This window comes from Malassezia vespertilionis, chromosome 1, assembly GCF_029542925.1.
Source record: "Malassezia vespertilionis chromosome 1, complete sequence".
Lineage (NCBI taxonomy): Eukaryota > Fungi > Basidiomycota > Malasseziomycetes > Malasseziales > Malasseziaceae > Malassezia > Malassezia vespertilionis.
The window spans coordinates 698,051-710,314 of record NC_079247.1 but is presented as its reverse complement, the minus strand read 5'-3'; the positions used below and the strand labels follow the sequence as shown (position 1 = coordinate 710,314).

Here is a 12,264-nt window from a genome sequence, read left to right as displayed (position 1 = left end):
GCACACGACCATGACGGAGCTCGACGAAATTTTTTCGTCACTCGGAAGCAAGCGTAGCATGTCTGAGACTAGCACAAACGAAACAATACAACAAACAAAACGTGCCAAGACGACCGAAGAAAAAAAGCAGAAGAAGAAGACAACGAAGAAGTCGAAAAATGACACCGCAAAGGACACTTTCGACGGGGCCCCGCAGGTAGCGGAAAAAGCGGGAAGCACACTAAAGCAGCGCGCTCCAGCAGTTGTGCACGATATGTCCAGTGCCACTACAGTATCACAGCCCAAACTATTGTCCAAGAAGTCGCTTACAGAAGAGGACGCAGAGTTTGCCGACTCGCGCGGCAAAGAACGTACGTGGGGCTACATTCTGATTACAGGGAAAATGACTACAGAAGGATTTCGCGTTTATACTGAGGACGAGTTGAAGCTGAATCAAGGAGGCGGTACGTCATTGTGGACGGCTAACCGTAGACACACCACATTGTCCTTTCGACTGCGATTGCTGTGCGTATTTCACGCAAACTAACCTTAGGCTTTTGAGCTGCTCTATAGTCCCTGCTTTCTAGATACCCACGCATTCACATAATTCGCGACCCAACTAGCCCTGCCTGCAGCCGGCTTGTCTTTGCACCAGACTCTGCACGCCTCCACTTGACCGTCGCCTACCCCTCCACTCTGGCGAAAAGCTTCGCTCGCGCTTCTTCCACGTTGTAGTTTGCACAATGAGTCTGCGTCCGTACGAGCGATGGGACGAGTCCCTCGACGAATTACTACGCGACTTTGCACTTGTTCCTGAAGAAGACAGCGTCAAGTGTCGCGAGGAAATCAAGGCCAAGTTTCTCACTCCAAAATGGGATTTGGACAACGCATGGCTAGCACAGGCGCAGCTACATTGGGATCGTGAGCCGGACTATGAAAATATGCTTTCTATGGATCCAGCTCCAAGCACAACCTCTTTACAATTTATCCGCTCTGGGTTGCGCGGCGATGTTGTTGGGTACCGCGAGGTGATCTCCACCGATGCCATTCCTGAGCTGCACGACGGCGAGAAACTAAACATGTCCATGCAGCGCCCTGTAGGGAATACAGGGTCTTACGTACGTGGTGCTTCCGATGCGGTACCTTTCAAACCCGGAGGTCTTGAGGACGATGCCGTGAACCAGCATGGAGCGCATGACGTGGGCGAAGAACCGACAAATTTACGCAGCGTTCCCCCTGGATTTAAGCATGGTCTCCTAGACGATATGCAAGACGATGGATCTTGGAATTTGAATGATAGCGTTGCACCACTGCACGAAAGCGGCTCTACGGACCACACTGTCATTACCGCTACCGCCGATGGCCTCTACCGCCTGCCCGAAGAAGCGCGTGCGCCGGAGAGTGAGGACGCTGTGGTAGACGAGTTACTTCCCGTCGAATCTATTCCGCGCATGTTTCACGGTGTTCAGGTTCAGCCTCACCAGGAGAAACGCGAGTGGGCACATGCGGTCGACGCGACCAGGCAAATGACGAATTTCGACACACTCGTCCCCTACATGGCGCATCAGTTTCCCTTTGAGCTGGACACATTCCAAAAACAGGCTGTGTACCATCTGGAGCGCAATGAATCCATTTTTGTCGCCGCACATACCTCGGCGGGCAAGACCGTCGTGGCTGAATATGCCATTGCCTTGGCGATGAAACACTTGACGCGCTGTATTTACACCTCGCCTATCAAAGCGCTTTCGAACCAAAAATTCCGTGAGTTTAAGCACACATTTGGCGCGGACAATGTAGGCATTCTCACCGGCGATGTGCAAATCAACCCCGAAGCGCCGTGTCTGATCATGACCACGGAAATTCTGCGAAGCATGCTGTACCGCGGCGCCGATTTAATCCGCGACGTTGAGTTTGTAATTTTTGACGAAGTGCACTATGTCAATGACCAGGAGCGTGGTGTGGTATGGGAAGAGGTGATCATCCTTCTTCCTTCGCACGTGAATATTGTACTGCTTTCCGCAACCGTGCCCAACACGATGGAGTTTGCGGGGTGGGTTGGCCGCACAAAAAAGAAGGATGTGTATGTGATTTCCACACGCAAACGCCCAGTGCCACTCGAGCACTTTTTGTACGCGGGCAAAAACTTGCACAAGGTTGTGGACGCCAGCGGCCGTTTTCTCTCTAGTGGCGTTAGCACTGCGACGGACGCTATGAAATCTAAGCAGCATCTGAACGACGCACCAGGTACGCGTGGAAAAGCTCCCGTCCGGGGCCGTAGCGGCACAGGTCGAGGCGCACGCGGTGGCGGAATACGGCGTCCCATGAACCAGTTTCACGACAAGTCTTTGTGGGTCAATCTTATAGGTGTGCTGCGCAAAAATGACTTACTACCCGTCGTGGTCTTTGTCTTTTCCAAGAAGAAATGCGAAGAGTACGCGGATAGTTTGCCCAAAACGGATCTGTGCTCGAGCAAGGAAAAGAGCGAGGTGCATGTTATTATTGAACGAAGCCTCACGCGCTTGAAAAAGGTGGATCACGACCTGCCGCAGATTTTGCGCACGCGCGACATTCTGAGTCGAGGCATTGGTGTCCACCACGGTGGTCTGCTCCCAATTATGAAAGAGCTCGTCGAGATTCTATTTCAGCGCGGGCTGGTCAAAGTTCTCTTTGCGACCGAAACGTTTGCAATGGGAGTCAACATGCCGGCGCGCTCAGTTGTCTTTAGCGGGACGAGGAAGCACGACGGCACTGCTTTCCGCGAGCTGCTACCGGGCGAATATACGCAAATGTCAGGTCGTGCAGGACGTCGTGGCTTGGACGCTACCGGCGTTGTGATCGTCATTCCTCCCGACGATGGCATTGACATCAATATGCTCAACAAAATGATGCTCGGCCAATCGAGCAAACTCCAGTCGCAGTTCCGCATTACGTACAGCATGGTGCTCAACCTCTTGCGCGTCGAGGCACTCAAAGTCGAGGAAATGATTAAGCGTTCCTTTTCCGAAAATTCTACGCAGCGCTTGCTCCCCGAGCAGCAGAAAAAACTGCGCGACATCGAGACACGCCTTGGTGCGCTGGAGGTGGAGCTGAAATCGTGCACGATTCCCTTGCTCGACTTGGAGCGCTTGTACGACGCATCTAACAGTGCTGTGAATAGGAGCGAAACGCTCATTGCACTTGCCTACCATCATTCACAGGGCAGCAAATATTTGGGCACTGGCCGCGTTGTGCTTTTGCGCGACGGTTTCTTCAACTTTACGCCAGCCTTTATTGTACGCCAAGTCGTCGGCGAGCACTTTTTGGTGCTTGCTGCCATGGCGCCAGACGAGCGACGCGCGAAACCTGTGCGCACTGACCTCGTCACCCCCATGTGGGTATCCGTGGAGCTGGTAAACAAGATGCAGACAAAAGACCTCGTCACAGAGATGCGCGAAGTGCCACTTTCCAGTATTTTGTTTGTGACAACGTATGTCGAGACAATCAATGCAGCTGCCATCTATTCACGCCGTGCCTCTGCGCTGCGCCAAGCGCTGGAGCAGCTGCGCCCGGTGATGGACACGATGCATGCACAGCTGCTCGAAGCGGGACCTAACGCAGCCGTTGCCGTGACGCAATTTGAGGCCGACTGGGCGAAGCTGCGGCGCCTCGACTTTCAAGAAGCCAAACAGGCGCGCGATCTTGTTTTCCAAGAGCTCATTCCCTTGCAAGCAGTGATCCAAGCGCCTCATTTTCTGCGCGAATACCAGCTGATGCACCGGCGCAAAGGCTTGGAGCACCAAATTGCGTGCATCAGCGCAAGCCTCTCGGATCAGAATCTGGACTTGCTGCCCGACTACCACCAACGTGTGGATGTGCTCAAAGCGCTGCGGTTTATTGATCCTGTTGCAGAAACGGTTCTGCTTAAAGGACGCGTTGCGTGCGAGATTAAGAGTGCGAATGAGCTGATTCTCACCGAGCTCATCCTGGACAATACATTCATTGAGTACGAACCCGAAGAGATTGCTGCACTCCTGAGTGTGTTTCATTTTCACGACAAGTCGTCCGAAGAGCCCAAGCTTCCTCTGCGGCTTGCACAGGGCTACGAACAGATCGTCGAGGTGGCCGACCGCGTGTCGGCTGTGCAGACCGCGAATCAACTTGCCGCGGAAGACGACGCCAACTCACTCAAGACCGGGCTTATGTTGGTCGTGTATGAATGGGCCAAAGGCACCAGCTTTAACGATATTATGCATCTGACCAGCGTTGGCGAAGGTATCATTGTGCGCAGCATCACGCGCTTGGACGAGACGTTCCGCGAAATTCGCGATGCCTCGCGTGTGATTGGCGATATGGATCTGTTCCAAAAAATGGAGACGTGTCAGCAAATTATTCGGTACGTATCTACAACATGCTAACCCCAGCCGCGACATTGTATTCGCAGCCAGTCTTTACTTTTAGTTTCTAATCTTAGTCAAGGTAGGCGCTGTGCTCGACGGCTTGCTCGAAAAAGATTGTTGCGACTGGTAAGAAGGTCGCCATTCGCGGCTTGGGCTTGTGGGACGCGAAGATGGCGTCCACGGCGGCAAGTGGGCATTCGTGGGAATTGTATTGACCCATGCGCCGGGTGCGGTCGGCGCGCCTTCCAGAAATCGTTCCTCGGCCTCGATTAAGGTCTCAGTGGACTGCCCGCAATTGCACAATTCGTGCGCTTCGCCGCTGCGGTGCGGCAAATGAGAGATGGCCCACGGCGAGCCTTGGAGAAGGTTGCGCGGCGCTTCGCGTTCCTCTGACGGTCTCAGCCCTTGCAAGCCAGCCCAACGCGGCTGGCCGTCGTTGGGTCGGTAGACAGGCACCACAGGGCTTTTTGTACCGGACGTCGCTTCCATCATGGGAGGACTTGGCGCGCGAGAGCCTGGACGCGAGCCTGGACGTGAGCCTGGACGCGAGCTGGGGCGCGGACTGTTGCGTGATAGAAAGCCAAATCGTGTCGCGGGCGGAGAAGGCTCGCGGCTAGGCGTAAAAGCGACCGTGCGAATCGATGACGCATTCACCGAATTTGTCAAAGAGTGGACTAGCCTGCTCCATTCCCGATCGCTCGCGAGCGTGCCGGCTTGTCCATTTGGTTGCGTAGGGCGTGGAAGATGTACGTTGGAATGCGCACTTTTCTGCACAGGGCCAGGGCTAGGAGGGACAGACACCAATGGCGATTCTTGCGAGTAAGGCGGAAGATGAATGGAGTCGTAGGTAAATGCACAGGAAGGGATTGCGACTGGTTTTGCCATGGAAAAGACTTGGACTTTAAGTTGCCCAAAAAACTCGCTCTCTGGCCGGTCGTCAAGGACGTGGGGGCGCGAGAAAAACAATTCTGTTCCCATTTCATGCGTAATTCGAATGTGCGTTCTTGTGCCACGCATGGTTGTAGGCCGCAGTCGGTTGTCATCCGGCAGTCGCACCACGGTTTTGATACGGTATCCATGCGTACCTGGATTGGAAATCTCATCCAATGCACGGTCGTCCACGTCAAGTGATGCACTCAATGGACGTACGTCAGGGAATGCACGCTCAGCTGCAATACCGAGGCGCGTCCCTTCTTGTACACCTACGGCAGTAAGCACACCTTCGCGAGACATCACAGTGTTAGTACCCTGGTCCAGCGCATTACTGCTGCGCTGCAGCGAGCCTATTTCCCACACCCGCAACTTATCCAGTGGCGCTTGGATCCATGTTTCGGTAGCGTGGTTGTACAGCTCGTATTTTTGCTCGATAAAAAGGCGGATCATGTGTACGTTAATGCTTGGCGGCGGGTTGGGGTGTATCACAGAGAGATTGACGATCCCTCCAACAGTGAGAGAGGTGCATGCAAGTCCGATACTTATCTGCCCCAGCGCTTCGTGCACGTCGTTGTAATGCATTTCCAGCCCGTATGGCCCGCCGTCGGGTGTCTGGATCTGCACGACAAACGCTTCGCGTGTCGCAACAGCATTTGTGCCGTTCTTGCCTGCACCGGATGCCACGGCCGTGACGTGGAATTTTGTGCGGCCGTACTTGCATCGCTCATACGGCGCGGTCCATGCAGGGATAATAAGGTGAAATTCGAAATCATGCACGCCGCGGCTCAAAAAGATGCCGCCTTCAGCTTGTGCATCATTGGACGATGTACTTTTTTTTACAATTCGTTCTTTCAGTGATTTTGAGCGCGCAGTGCTTCCGCTGGGTATCATCTCGATATCGGAGTCGTGTGGTTCAAATTTTAGGACACGGTCAATTGCGACGTGCTCTTCCCAACGCAGCGCACTTCGGTCTTTAAATGTCCCTGACGTGGGCATACCCACGACTTGTGTGCCTTTGAATGCGACTTGCAGGCCATGAATGACGCGGTCAGAGGGGCATTCAATTTCCACGACGCCATCCATCGTCTGGTCCTCGTTCGGCGTTGCCGCATTCGGCGGCGATATCCATACCACATCAGATGCTAGATGGAGGATCACCTCACACGGGGAGGGTCCAAAGCCGGAAACCATGCCTTTGGGATCACAATGGCGAATCGTGTGCAAAAAAGGTCCCTGCGAGCTTCCCCAGCAATCCTCTTGCGTTATTTCCTCCACAGCCCATAAATCCGTCTTCGTTTTTTGTGTCGCGCCGCGCGTCGCTTGGCTTAGGAACGCGTCATTGCACGGATTTGCGTGTAATTTTATGGCGCCACTAGCCTTTCACGGCAGTCATGCCGACTATCATGCGGGACACTGGTCCGATGCTGTTTATTGGAAAACCGTGCCACCAGTGCCATCGTGAAGAGTTTTTGCCGCTCGTCTGTGCTGGGTGTCGACATGCGTTCTGCTGCGCACACGTCCAGCCAGAAGAGCATGCATGTCCACATCTAACCCAGACGGATTTCCGCGTACCACTATGTCTGCTATGCCATGATCCGCCCAAAGGATGGAAGCGCGGTGCGTCGGCACAAGAGACGCAGCGGACATTGCAAATGCATTGGCTAGCACCAAGCCTAGCCAAGGGCGGATGCAAGGTCGTGCTTGCCGAGGCAGGATCAGCTGCAATTCGCAGCCCTGCGCGTCACTGTGCGTACAGAAAATGCAATGCGGTATTGCACGTCCCAATCCCATGCCCACACTGCCGTCTTGATTTTTGCGTTTCACATCGCGCTCAAGCGCAGCATGCTTGCGCCGTGCGAGTTGCCGAAAAATTGCCAGGTGCGCCGCGCGTTGTGCATTCTGCGCCATCCGTTGCATTGTCTGCGCCAGTCCCACCACCTGCGGCGCCCCCGCAGAAACTTGCGCCACGCTCGCGGGCTGCAGCGCGACGCGCCGCTGAAGAACGCACATCGACGATCCGTGCGATGCGGGCGCGCCACGAAAAAGGGATCTTGTCCGAGGCCGAGCAAATTTTGCTTGCAGAACTCATGGCAGAGACCGCGCACGAGCACACGCCCCGCCGCCCAACATGCCCTGTCACGTAGCACTGTAGCTTCTCCGCAGTCACGTGACATTTGGTTGAACGTGCCAACCCAGGAATTGGTGCGCTGCAACCTGGTTACCATGGCCGATACACAGCGCGTATTGTCTGGCGGACGCGCCAGCACAGCAGCGCGCTCCGATGTAAAGGTGCATCAGATTGGTATTGGATTGACAGGTGTGTGTTCATTTTTTAAAGCGTACTTACGCCAGTCTTGTCGCTCCTGTTCTTTGTTTCTTCGCTGCTGAGCTCATTGGCGGGTGTTCCCGGAGGCAGTGTGTCCTACGACCGCGTTATGAGCACAGGAGAGTGTGACAGTTTTTCAAAACCTGGCTTTGTCGACCACTTGCCGTTTCCTGTCTGGCAGCCGCTTGACGAGTCGTGCGAGGCGTCAAAATTACTGAGCGACTTTTTGTCGTCCGTGCCCATTCCTTCGACAAGCCCCGTGGTTTCGCTGCGCTCGAACTCTGTGTCTGAGACGCGCCGTGAAGAGCTTCAACAAGTGCTTGCGAATAAGACGGTGCTACTTGTGGGCGATGTTGTAGACCGTACATTGCTCGAGAGCGTCTGCACAATGTTGGGTCGCTCTGCCGAGCCAGTCACCAGCGGACACGTGTGGGGCCAGTCACTTAATACCTACGCTTTTGGAGGCCATCCGCCCGCGGACACAACGCTTGGACACTACTGCTACGAGCCGACCTACGACATTTTACTGAGCACGTTTTACCACTTTGGCACAGACATTCACGACATATGGCGTCAGCAGCCAGAGTATGCGCCGCCCACACTTTTTGAAACGCGCATGTCTTATCTGTTGAAGCCGTACTTGGAAGCGATGAATTCGCCAATGCCATTAATTCCGGATATGCGCCGCCGCACTGCACCCGACATGGTCATCTTCTCCTCCAGCCTCTGGGACCTGGCCATGTGGGCCATGGAAGACGAACGTGAGAACAGGCCGGCCTACTCGGATCTCAGTCCCGCAAGACTCAAGCTTTGGCGCTCGCGTATGGTTGATATGACTGAATCTCTTCGAGCAACCGTGGGCCGGCATGTGCCCATTTACTGGCGCAGCACGCCGATTGCATCTACTACACAGCACGACATGGCCGACGGGCTTTTGCGGAGCATTCGCGCTGAATTTAAGCCAAAAGAGGAAGCGAATAAGCACAAGTTTGTGTTTGCCAACCGCGTCGCGCAACTCAACAATGCGCGCATTTCCATGCTTTCTTTGGACGGCAAAGACTCTATCCGCGGTACAAACAGCAACATACTGTGGACGAGCCGTTCGCACCTTCAACTGCGCAACATGCCATTTGCCGAGATTACATTGGGCCAGGATGCACGACTGGTCAGCTACTTTACGCAAACCATTGATCCCCACGCTCTTCTGTTTTGGGACATGGCGTTTGCTGCGCTTGCCAACTCATAGCATTTACATTATAAGACCTAATATAAAGTAGCTTGATGACGTTTGGCCGAGTAGCAAAGTGGTTACTGCGACGGCTTTAGGATTTTATCACGCCGTTATTCGTGGGTTCGAACCCCACCTTGGTCATTTTTACCCTTTTAGGTAAAACCACGTGGGCTCCCTAAAGTGCCCGTGCATCTTGTCCTTTCCACACCGTTGACGGAGCTGTGCCCGAGTCCGTCATCATGTACGTCTTTTGCACGTTTTGGGCACCACTGACACAGTTACAGGTCGCGCTTTTCCTCACAAGTAATGAGCGGGTCGCGCTTTATTGACCGCGATAAGGCGGAACAGGACCTTGGCATGCACATAAAGAAAGCAGCCAGCGCCGAGGAAACTGCACCGAAGCAGAAGCATGTTCGCAGTATGTATATCTGGCCTACTTACATCAGAATGTATTGTGTATACTTGGGACCATAAATCGTCTGTGTCCGTATGGAGCGCGCTGCGGCTGCTCACAACCATGAACGACGAGGTGCCACTGTTCAAGGCACTCATCGTATTCCACAAAATCCTCCAGGAAGGTCATCCCGTGGTTCTCCGTGAAGCGCAGTCGCAGGTGCAATGGCTTGAATCATATATGCGTGGCAGCGGGAGCATGGGTCATCGAGGCTACGGCGTGTTGATCCGCGCCTATGTGGGCTTCATCCTCGCCAAGCTGCGATTCCACCGCCAGCACACCGAGTTTAATGGTCTGTTCGAGTATGAAGAATATGTCTCGCTCAAGAACATTGACAACCCGGACGAGGGCTACGAGACGATCATGGAACTTATGAGCCTTCAAGACCGTATTGACAAGCTCCAAAACCTCGTGTTTTCCACCCTCGAGGGCCGCACGAATGAGTGTCAAATTTCGTCGCTAGTTCCCCTGGTAAAGGAATCTTATGGCATTTACAAGTTTCTCACTTCTATGCTTCGCGCAATGCACCGCCGCATTGATGCGCTGGATGCGCTCGAGCCTTTGCGGGGCAGGTATAACCACCAACACCACGAGTTGCGCCGTTTCTACTTTGAGTGCGCAAGCCTCAAATACCTTACCAGCCTGATCAATGTGCCCAAGCTAAATACGGAGCCGCCTAGTCTCCTTGCAGCGCCGCCAGAAGTGCCTCACTTGCCGCCGCGCGAGCGAGACCCCTCGCCATCGCCCGAGCCAGCGGACCCCGACCCCTCGCAGGACGAAATTGAGCAGCAAGCGCGCATGCTGAAAGAATACGAGGACAAGCAGCGTGTGCTGAAAGACGCAGAGGCCGACGAGCAAGCGCGTCTTGCGCGCCTAGCGGCGCAACAAAAGCGCGATTTTGAGGCGCAGCAGCAAGCGCAAGCCGAGCAACAACGCGAGGCGCAGGAGCAACTTCTTCACTCGCATCAAATGAATCACATTCACGGTCGTGTTGCCGAAATGGAGCGCGATTTGCTGCTTATGCGCGGGCAGTACGAGCAAGATCAATTAATGCTGCAGCAGTACGACGGTCGTGTGCGCACTTTAGAAACGGAGCTTGCCGCTTCTGGCCAAAACATGCACGCACAGCTGGCGACGAAAGACGAAATGATTCAGCAGCTTCAGGAGCAAGTCCAGCAATGGCGGCAAAAGTACGAGGCGCTTGCAAAACTGTACACGCAACTGCGCAAAGAGCACTTGGACCTTTTGGCAAAGTACAAGCAGGCGCAACTTAAAGCTGGAAGCGCGCAAGAAGCGATTAATCGCATGGAGCGCATGGAGCGCGATGTAAAAGCTAAGAATCTGGAGCTTAGCGACATGATACGCGAGCGCGATCGTGCGCGCCTTGACTTGGATCGCATGCACGGCGGCGAGCGCGAAATTGTGGAACGCTTGAAGCGCGAATTGAGCTTTGCTGAAGAGCGCGCGCAGGATGCGGTGCAAGCGCGCGGCGCTGAAGTCAGTGGTATTTTGAGCCGCCTCAATGCGCAGATTGCGGAGCTGGAGGAGGAGCTGCAGCAGCACAAGTCGCATCTTGAAGCAAAAGATGCAGAGTTGCTCATTGTTCAAGAAGGTATGGACTCGACCATTCGCCAGCTCAACGAGGTGCACCTTGAGCAAGGGACTAGCGACGATGCGCTGAATGCCCAGATAGACACTGTCATTTTGGACAACTCGCGCAAACTCAGTGCCATTATCGACTCGATCCTTCAGGCATGCGCCGACAAAATTGACGAAGCACTCTACACGCTCGAGTCGCCAACCTCGGCAGGAAATACGAGTGCCACGCCAGAGTATGTCTTGTCCATGATTGAAAAGGCGCAAACATCTGGAAACGCGTTTGCCGCTATTTTTGCGCTTTTTCTTGAGCAGCAACAAGGCGGAGATCACGTCGAAGTGATCAAAAATGCCAACCAGCTGGCACAGGCAGCCTCCGAGACGCTGCTCAGCTTCAAAGGCATCTTGCGCTTTGCCAAAGATGAGGACAGCACGGAACGGCTTACCGGCGTCGGTATCGAGTCGGGCACCACCCTACTGCGCTTTTTTCTTAATGCGCAGTCTTACCGGCTTGCGGGCATGAATGCAAACCAACGCATGGGTGTGATCACACAGCAAAACGCGCTTGCAAACCAAGCGCTTGGTCGTTTGTCGGATGCCGCACAAGGCCTTATTGCCTCTGGCCAGCACATCAAAGCCGACGGCGACCTTGGCGACATGATTGAGCGTGAAATGATGAGTGCGGCCACGACCATCGAGCAGGCAACACAGCGGCTGCAGAGCTTGTTGGCTCGCGACAAGGCTGGCTCGCGCTTCAGCGCGATCGAGCTGCAAGTGCACGACATTATTCTCGAAGCGTCCTTGGCCATTATGCGTGCCATCAGCGGCCTGATTTATGCCGCGACAGAGAGTCAAACAGAAATTGTCGCCCAAGGCAAAGGGACCAGCACCGCACAACAATTTTACAAGAAACACAACCGCTGGACCGAGGGCCTTATTTCCGCAGCGCGCGCCGTGGCATTTGCCTCGACACTTTTGATCGAGGCTGCCGACGGCGTGATTATGGGCTCGCACAGCCTCGAACAGCTCATTGTCGCGTCGAACGAGGTGAGTGCGGCCACGGTGCAACTTGTCGCCGCTTCGCGCGTCAAGGCCGAGTTCATGTCCAAGACCCAGGAGCGTCTTGAGCGCGCAGCCAAAGCTGTTACGGACGCTTGCAAAGCGCTGGTCAAGCAGGTGCGCATGATCACCGACCGCCAGTCAGGCACGGAGACAATGGACTACTCCAAGATGGCTACGCACGAATTTAAAGTGCGCGAGATGGAGCAGCAAGTCGAGGTGCTCAAGCTCGAAAAAGAGCTTACAAAGGCACGTCGTGTTCTGGGAGCCATGCGCCGTGCGGGCTATCATACGACAGAAGAAGAGTAGC

General features: G+C 54.5%; 5 protein-coding genes and 1 non-coding gene across 6 annotated transcripts; 5 read left to right on the top strand and 1 right to left on the bottom strand.

The window, feature by feature from the left end:
- Window positions 1-10: 10 nt before the first annotated feature.
- MVES1_000395 (uncharacterized protein) lies at window positions 11-540 on the top strand (the record flags this gene model as incomplete). Its single annotated transcript, XM_056205255.1, has 3 exons — window positions 11-443; window positions 472-504; window positions 533-540. The coding sequence occupies 3 exons, from the start codon at window positions 11-13 to the stop codon at window positions 538-540; spliced, it is 474 nt and encodes a 157-aa protein (XP_056061230.1).
- Window positions 541-722: 182 nt separating this feature from the next.
- Window positions 723-4,373, top strand: SKI2 (Antiviral helicase ski2; the record flags this gene model as incomplete). Its single annotated transcript, XM_056205254.1, has 1 exon — window positions 723-4,373. The coding sequence occupies one exon, from the start codon at window positions 723-725 to the stop codon at window positions 4,371-4,373; it is 3,651 nt and encodes a 1,216-aa protein (XP_056061229.1).
- A 39-nt stretch (window positions 4,374-4,412) lies between these two features.
- On the bottom strand, window positions 4,413-6,479 carry MVES1_000393 (uncharacterized protein; the record flags this gene model as incomplete). The annotated part of the gene is made up of 1 exon (XM_056205253.1): window positions 4,413-6,479. The coding sequence occupies one exon, from the start codon at window positions 6,477-6,479 to the stop codon at window positions 4,413-4,415; it is 2,067 nt and encodes a 688-aa protein (XP_056061228.1).
- Window positions 6,480-7,511: 1,032 nt separating this feature from the next.
- On the top strand, window positions 7,512-8,860 carry MVES1_000392 (uncharacterized protein; the record flags this gene model as incomplete). Its single annotated transcript, XM_056205252.1, has 2 exons — window positions 7,512-7,605; window positions 7,641-8,860. The coding sequence occupies 2 exons, from the start codon at window positions 7,512-7,514 to the stop codon at window positions 8,858-8,860; spliced, it is 1,314 nt and encodes a 437-aa protein (XP_056061227.1).
- Window positions 8,861-8,904: 44 nt separating this feature from the next.
- On the top strand, window positions 8,905-8,986 carry MVES1_000391. The gene has a single exon. It is a non-coding gene; the product is annotated as a tRNA-Leu (tRNA).
- Window positions 8,987-9,362: 376 nt separating this feature from the next.
- On the top strand, window positions 9,363-12,263 carry SLA2 (sla2 Src-like adaptor 2; the record flags this gene model as incomplete). The annotated part of the gene is made up of 1 exon (XM_056205251.1): window positions 9,363-12,263. One exon carries the CDS (start codon window positions 9,363-9,365, stop codon window positions 12,261-12,263), a length of 2,901 nt encoding a protein of 966 aa, XP_056061226.1.
- Between the last annotated feature and the right edge of the window lies 1 nt (window position 12,264).